The sequence below is a fragment of the Juglans microcarpa x Juglans regia genome, chromosome 3S, assembly GCF_004785595.1.
Source record: "Juglans microcarpa x Juglans regia isolate MS1-56 chromosome 3S, Jm3101_v1.0, whole genome shotgun sequence".
NCBI lineage: Eukaryota > Viridiplantae > Streptophyta > Magnoliopsida > Fagales > Juglandaceae > Juglans > Juglans microcarpa x Juglans regia.
This window is the reverse complement of record NC_054599.1, coordinates 3,542,702-3,550,661: the sequence shown is the minus strand read 5'-3', so window position 1 is coordinate 3,550,661 and position 7,960 is coordinate 3,542,702. Positions and strand designations below refer to the sequence as shown.

General features: G+C 36.0%; 2 protein-coding genes across 2 annotated transcripts; both read left to right on the top strand.

The window, feature by feature from the left end:
* LOC121257965 lies at positions 1-3,436 on the top strand. Its single transcript, XM_041159266.1, has 6 exons — positions 1-299; positions 384-596; positions 733-899; positions 2,296-2,377; positions 2,502-2,570; positions 3,114-3,436. Exons 1-6 carry the CDS (start codon positions 183-185, stop codon positions 3,282-3,284), a joined length of 819 nt encoding a protein of 272 aa, XP_041015200.1. The 5' UTR covers positions 1-182; the 3' UTR covers positions 3,285-3,436.
* Positions 3,437-4,234: 798 nt separating this feature from the next.
* On the top strand, positions 4,235-7,613 carry LOC121257964 (B3 domain-containing transcription factor VRN1-like). Its single transcript, XM_041159265.1, has 3 exons — positions 4,235-4,556; positions 6,505-7,065; positions 7,194-7,613. Exons 1-3 carry the CDS (start codon positions 4,440-4,442, stop codon positions 7,470-7,472), a joined length of 957 nt encoding a protein of 318 aa, XP_041015199.1. The 5' UTR covers positions 4,235-4,439; the 3' UTR covers positions 7,473-7,613.
* Positions 7,614-7,960: the final 347 nt, after the last annotated feature.

The following is a 7,960-nucleotide window of genomic DNA, read 5'->3' as shown; positions in this document are numbered from 1 at the left end:
TGTGGCTCTCTTCGTCTGTTTTATCTTCCACTGCCTATCTAGTGTTATCTACTCAACTACTTCTATCCTCAACAACGACAACCAAATTCAAAACTGCCTGTTTAATTCTCTCCCCCTACCCTTCTGTCTCTCTCTCTCTCAACTCACACACAGAAACACTGTTAAATTTACTGCTAGCAAATATGTCAACAGCTGTGGTTGCAGGCTCTTCCTCTTGCACTGCCACCTTCCCCAGAAACAACTCCATCACTACTTCTTCAATACCACCAACAAAGCCTTTCCTACAATCTAAATTCCAGGTATTACTTCTTGAAAACCAAATTTCATCACTACCAGATTTCTTTTACTGAATACAGCTAGTCTTTATGTTTGTTTCTCACTAGAAAACCACCTTCCAAGGCCTCTCAATTCAAGAAGCCAAAAGGGGTATCTCGAATTCCTTCGTATCTGAGAGTAGAAGCAGTTTCGCTAATGTAAGAAGAGGGTTTCATATCACAGCAAAAACTGCTGGGGCTACAAAGACCTTTGAGGCCGAGGTTGATAAGCCACTAGGCCTCACTTTGGGTCAAAAGCCTGGTGGTGGTGTTGTCATTACTGTGAGTTTTCCTATTCCTATGTTATCTATCTTCAAATGCCGAATTCCTTATGCATAAAAAAGTAGAATGAAGTTGGTTTGTATGTATTTTTCCTTAATTGATGAGGTTGTTCTTGGCACCTGGTTTTGTGATTTAGGCTGTGGATGGGGGTGGGAATGCAGCAAGAGCAGGGCTAAAGTCAGGTGACCAGGTACTCTACACTAGCAGTTTCTTTGGTGATGAGCTATGGCCAGCTGATAAGCTGGGATTTACAAAAACTGCCATCCAAGCAAAGCCAGACTCTGTCTACTTCGTTGTCAACAGGTTATCTTTCCTTTCCTTCGTTTTTATTCTCTTGCTTTTCAATTTATATTATTTTTACAATGTCATTGGGAATTGCAAGAAAAATACAAATATGAAGAAAGTCGAGGAAAATAGATTCAATAGCTTTGTCAATTACATGGTGTCAGTAGTTTAGGAGACGATATTAAAAGGTAGGCCAAGGTGCCTAGGTTATGAGCAATGAGGACCAATCACCATGGAGTATTGATATAGATACAACCCCTTTATGACATTTTTAAAACTCTGTTTTAAAGGGGGCATTTTTATAAAATAATAATACTCCTAATACTATTTTGCAACTCATTTTACAAAAATGCTTATTATTAAAAAAGTGATGAAAAGTGTTGTAAAAAGGTTGCATCTTAATCATTTTCTATCGCTATAGCCAGCAGGGAAGATGGATAAAAGTGCGAAAAGGTGCCATTCAGAGAGTACATATGGAATCAGAACTGTGTGCCCAAGCATGAGAGCAAATAACCAAAGAAGGTTTATAAGGGCAACCGAATAGTACAATGGATGAGGCTGCATTCAACTGACTTGAATAAATGAATTTCTTACTTTATGAGAGAAACATCATATCCCAAATTGTTGCAGCATTATCTTTTGTTGGAATTTAGCCACTTTATGAATCTACTTTTGGTAGATGGTTCAGTTTGTGATGATTTTGATACCAAATGCAGGGGACCAATTAATATCCTACCCTCAATTAACTCAAGGACAATTGAATTCAATAGACCAGCATTTGGTGATTCAATGCAATAGGTTTCGAATATGATAAAGAATTTCCAAAGTGATTAAAACAACTAAAGGAAGTTATTAGTATCAGTGTGATAGTAGAGTACTTCCATATTCGATCCCATAAGGATGATAAATCCTCTACCTGTAAATTCAATATTCCATGGGATGATTACATCTCGATGGTATCACATTGGAGCAATATCACGAATAACAACATTCGAGCTATCAAATCGATAATTCAAGAGAGTAACATAGGGAGATCTTTTATCCATACCCCCCATGAGTTCAACATGATCAAATTTAAATGCTTGATATCTGCTTCTGTAGGACTGGACATGCATATTCTCTATATATTTACTTTATATATATTACAGTACGGTCAAACATAATATAAAGGGAAAAACCATAGAGTAAAATGTAGCTACACTGTTGAATCTATATACGTACTGGAATTTGTTTCAGTTCATCTGTATTATTTTCAGTTCCAGCTGTTACATTCATATTTGTAAGCAAATAGTCCATGTAAAAAGAAAAAAATCCACAAGAGAACTGATGGCGCTGAGTTTTTCGTGGTATTCTTTAACTCTTTTTTAGGAAATCTGTGACTTGATTAGTGTCCATTTATACATCTGTGATACAGAGGTGCTGAGGTAGATGTTAAGCGACTACCAAAGCGACCAGCTCCTCCCCGCTTTGGAAGGAAATTAACTGAGGCTCAAAAGGCAAGCGACACCTTAGCATAATGAGCTTCAATCTGCTATTAATTTTCTTTTAATCTTCTGGATTCAAGACAGTATCTAAATGGCTCTTTGATACCCAATTATTAAAAGAGGCACCTTCTTGCAGGTTAGAGCTACTCACATATGCCTTGATTGTGGATTCATATACTTTCTACAGAAACCTTTTGATGAGCAGGTAAGCTTAGTTCCTGAATTGCATCTACTTAAATCTTTCCCTTTAGAGTAATGCTACCATTCACCCTGGATTTTATCATTTTTACTCATACCAGTTGAAATGGCTCAATTTTTGTGGTTTTATAAGTCAACTATTTAAATGGAAAGCCGCTCAAAATGTGACACGTCGACCACTGTAATTGAGGTTGTTCCCATTAATTAGATCAGGGAATGAACTGCTCTCAGCTTAAGCATTACGTAACATCACGAGTTCATTAACATGGCAGCAATTACTTTCTCTTGTTCTTTTTTCCCTTTTTCTGTCTTCTATTGATAGCAAAGAACTTAACTCAAGACTTCTACGATCCTCCTTGATGCCTTCAGTTCTGCATTATCGCAGCATTGGCAACAATGTTGCCATGCCATTTAAGCCACTGTTTTACAAAATAGAGTTCATTTTCCCAAAGCATTGTCTTGTGATTCTTTTGGTAAATCATCAATATCTTCTTAGCAGGTGACTGCTTATTGAGAAACATGGACTTTTTTTTGTCTCCCTGTTCTGCAGCCGGATTCATACACATGCCCTCAATGTAGAGCACCAAAGAAGAGGTTTGCAGAGTATGATGTGAGCACTGGGAAAGTAGTAGGTGGAGGGTTGCCTCCAATTGGGGTCATCATTGGACTGCTGGCTGGTATTGGAGGAGTTGGAGCGCTGCTTGTTTATGGTCTTCAATGATTCTTTTCTCTATATACATTGCATTCAGATAATGGATCATATATAGTTCTTCTCCTCAATTAAATCATGACCCTACATACTTAACAGGCCTAAGGCGAATTGGATCTTCACTATTCAGTATCGCAAAGTTCCACTCTTGGGAGCTTTTCTTATATGTGTTGTGAAATGGTGTAAATCTAAAAACGATGTGCTTGGAATTAAGAGAGGCCAACAGTAATTCTTTGGAGTACTCGTAGATTTTAATCAAGATCCACTATAGTTATTATCCCAACCGATTAAGTAGAAAAGAGATAGGCACATGAAGTGAGCCTACAATATTTATTGAGCAATAGTAAATATTAAATAAAAAATAATATTTATAGTGCAAACGCGCACTTTTTAAAAAAAAAGAGTAAATATGAAAATCACATGAAAATTAATTTTTTAATAATTGATCTTATTCCTTTTTTAAAAAAATACACGACGCTTACACAATTTATAATTGTATCTAGTATTACTCATTTTAAATATTGTAATATTTACTTATTTATATGTATATCTATTTCTCAGTTGAGACACAAATTTTTACGGGAATTTGAAGATATCTTTTGGCCAATTGAAGAACCCTATTCTTTGAAAGGTAAGTAATTCTCAAGTGGGCACATATAAGCTTGTCTCAGTTTCATGAATGCGATATTCAGACGATAAGTTGCGTGTGAAATTATATGCAAAAGTAGGCAAAATATATTTATAATTGTGAATTATGTATTGGTTGTGTAAATATTTTGAAAAAAAAAAAATGTGTAAATATTTTGAAAAAAAAAAAATATAAGATTTACATAAAAAAAATTAATCTTTTAATAATAAATCTTTTATTTTTTTAAAAAATTTTATAATCTTTAAATATTTTATGATTGTACGTAAAATTACACGTAAAGATATTACGGTAATAATAATGAATGCATCGTCTTTATTTTCAAAACCATGTCCTATTTCGTCTTTTCCTTGAATGAATTCGGGGTGAGTGAATGCTAGACATTTCTAGGGCTGCCATTGGCAGATTGGAAGGAGCTGGGCGTCGTAAGGGTCATACATATATAATATCGATCGGTTAGGTTTTTGTACTCATGTGCATGGCAGCAGCTGGTTAATATATCAAAGAATCGCCGGAGCGGAATGTTTCCTAACTGGAAATATGATCATCACCGGCGGCCGTCGAGTTCTGTGGCAGGTAGGAGACCGGCGCACTTCTTCAAGATAATGCTCCCCTCTGCCATGGCCCAAAAAAAACTGGTAATGCTATGCACCCATATTAATTGTAAATATGGGTAATGATCTAGTAGTACCTCACCGATGTACATACATTGCGAGCTAGCTAGGGCTTGCTTGTTTAACACTACAGGAAAATTTGCTGCCAGTTATTTTCTGTCGCTCTATTCTTAGTCATTTTATTCTTGGTCCGTGGCATATTAATGCAACATTAATATATATAGCAGGGAAAACACTAGTAATTTCACAGCCGAATTCCTCTACCGAAATTTATTTGTATTTTTTTTTTTTTTTTACTTAGTAGGTATTTTTAAATAAATATATGATTTTTTTTTTAAAAAATATCTTAATAGTTTAAAAAAATGGTAAAAAAAAAAGTAAAAAAAAAAAAAAAAAGATTTAAACTGATCGGCAGAAATCCTCTGTGGACGTAGCAACGTCCATATAGCAATGGCCGGCCGATTGCTTGGCTTATTACAAGAATATTGACATTTTTCAGCAATTAAAATCATCGGAAATAATAGGTAAAGTTGTTAGAAATAATTTTTTCCGGCTATATTTTCTCGTCTTGGAGTGGTCGATCGCTTTTGTCGCATTGACATTTTCATTGGAAATAATAAATGACGATTGTAAAAAATCGCCAAAAAAGTATATCATCCAATTTTTTGACCAATTCTGAGACTAATTAAGGCAGTAATTGAAACCTGCGCGCAATAGCTAATATTTGAACGTTTTGATCAATTAGCTGTCAGCAATAAACAACGACTGCGCACATGAGCCCGGCCCACGAGGCCTTGATGGGTCTAAGGACAGCCTGGTAAGACAAAATTGGTATGAGAGAATAGGATGGGTCGGGCCAGGCCACGAAGGGCGAGGACAGCCCAAGAAGCCCATAAAGAAGCAGCGAGGTAGCACGTGCGGGGCATGGGACTGAATCAGAAGGTCTGACACTTTTACTAGCCGACAATCTGCACCCACTGGGTCAGGGACAATCTTGACCCTTGGGCGCAGACAGTTGGACAAACTTGGAAGATGGGCATGCCTGATCAAGGACACACCGTATTTAATGAAGGACGGAAGCGGACACGCCACGATTAGGCTACACACTTTCATTTGAAACTCCCTTAAATCACAAACCCAGAATCCAAACTAACTTAGGTATCGGAGGAATCCCCTACCACCTCGAGCCCTCATTTCCTATATTTGTAGGAATAGATCGACCCAATACGCAGAGTTGCTCAAGCTGCAAAACACGACATCAACAATGTTGATTACGTAAGATAAATTAATGGGATCGATATCAGTTACAATATTTTCATCAACATAATTTGAGCACAATAAAGTTTATATCATGAACCTTTAAACTAAACTTATACCTTAAATTAATTTCTTCTCCTAATTACGAGATGGGCATTGAAATATATATTTCTGTAGTGCAATAGCCAGTCCAACGTAATATCATTCATTTCGTAAAAAGTGCTCTTGTTTATTTTGGCATATATATAGCTCTAAAATTACCAGGAGTAGTATGCATGGCATCTTAATTAATTCCAGCTCTTCTGTTTTTTTTTTTTATAATTTCTGTTGGATTTTTTTAAATTAAAGTATTTAGTTCTTTATAATACTTTAGTTGATCATGTTGCATGACGTTGATTGATGATCATGATATTTTTTTAATTTATAAAATTTGACAGTACTGTATGCTATTCTAGAATATATTTGGTCATGATCATGATCATGATCTCATATATATTTTTTTGTCTAAATTTTAGCCGAGAATGGACAGTATAGGATCGGAGTAATTTATTCTATGATATGCTTTGTACGGCCACAAGATCAGTAGGTTTGTCGAATTTTTCACCGCTTGCATGGACCAATTTGAAATTCGTTAATGATCAAAACTCCAAAGACCAATATATATATATAGGAACAAATGTACGTTAATTGCTTATTGTTTTTTGTTTTTGTGCAGAGGATCCCCGTAAAGTTTGTAAGATTATTTGGGGATGAATTGTCAACCGTTGTAACACTCATTCTTCCTAATGGCTGTAGTTGGCAAGTGGGATTGGAGAGATCAGCTACTGAGAAGGAGATGTGGTTTCATGAGGGTTGGCATGATTTTGTAGAATGTCATTCTATAGATTCTGGCTACTTTTTAGTCTTCAGATACCAAGGAAATTCAAATTTCCATACTCTTATATTTGACAAGACTGCTACTGAGATCCAGTATTCATCTAAAAACTTGGACGATGATCAAGGAGTGGACATGCAGCAGGTATCAGATGATGATGTAGAAAAATCAAGCCATGACAAGTCGAAAGAAACTCATGAAATTATATTGTCTAAACATGAAGATGGAGAAACATCTGATCATGATAGGGAAAGACCAGTAGTACTTTCTGGCACATCCATGAAAGAAAGACGTCTCAGGATGTCCAGAGGAAGAGAGAGAGCAATCCAAGCAGCCATAACTTTCAAGCCTAAAAATCCTTCGTTCATGCGTGTCATGCTGTCACCTGCATCTTATCATATGGTACTGAGCCTTTTTACATGCATGATATATGTGTAATCACAAGTTCTTTAAATTGAAATATATCATATGGCTCTCATGATCATGATGAGTTGCATGCATTACTACTAGATTGTTCTTTGCTGTTGCAGTATGTGCCTAGTAGATTTGCTACCAGCTATCTTTCTCTGAATCAAAGTGTCAAACTTCAGACTTCCGATGTGGATGATGGACAACATGAATGGGATGTCATATGCCGGCGTTGCCATTATGACAGGCACCCGAGTTCGTCACTTAAACTAGGAAGTGGGTGGAAAGTCTTTGCAAGGGACAATAATTTGAAAAAAGGAGATGCCTTTGTCTTTGAGCTCATCCAGAGGAAGCCTACTGTGCTTAAAGTCTCCATATTTCGCGTAGTTGACCATGTCTGAACTTTCTGTACTTACTCTAATAAGTTAACTTGTCTATATGATATAGTACTGATCAGGCCAATGTTCATGTTAATTTGATGCAGTCTGTCTTTTCTTTGTTTTGTTTTCTTGAAGAAGGATACTTTTAAAGATTATTAAGTACTAGCTTTTGTTTTGGTTCCTTCAACTTTGGCCGGATCTGATGCCAGAGAAATGGTATTCATCCAGTTTTTATAAGGCACTAGATTGAATCTAGTTTCGGTTGAAATTGGACTCGTTGGATGAGATGATGATGTTGTCCATCAACTTTTTATTTATTATTTTTTCTTTTTAAATAGAAAAAAACAAGATACCAGTAGAATTTGTAATATTATCCTGAAACGGAGACTAAACCAAGTGGCTTAAATTTATATTTCCTAACGATTAATTTGTTATTGTATATGTTAGTGTTAGTGTATGTGTTTTGTGAGTCCTACGTTGATTGGATAAGGCTCTTGTCTAGCCTTTTA

Bases quoted from the DNA above. Each gene is read 5' to 3' on its own strand.
- LOC121257965 (XM_041159266.1), top strand. From the start codon at position 183: ATGTCAACAGCTGTGGTTGCAGGCTCTTCCTCTTGCACTGCCACCTTC. The intron at 597-732 runs GTGAGTTTTCCT...TTTGTGATTTAG, and splicing joins GTGGTGGTGTTGTCATTACT to GCTGTGGATGGGGGTGGGAA. The intron at 900-2,295 runs GTTATCTTTCCT...TCTGTGATACAG, and splicing joins GTCTACTTCGTTGTCAACAG to AGGTGCTGAGGTAGATGTTA.
- LOC121257964 (XM_041159265.1), top strand. From the start codon at position 4,440: ATGTTTCCTAACTGGAAATATGATCATCACCGGCGGCCGTCGAGTTCT. The intron at 4,557-6,504 runs GTAATGCTATGC...GTTTTTGTGCAG, and splicing joins CCATGGCCCAAAAAAAACTG to AGGATCCCCGTAAAGTTTGT. The intron at 7,066-7,193 runs GTACTGAGCCTT...TTGCTGTTGCAG, and splicing joins CACCTGCATCTTATCATATG to TATGTGCCTAGTAGATTTGC.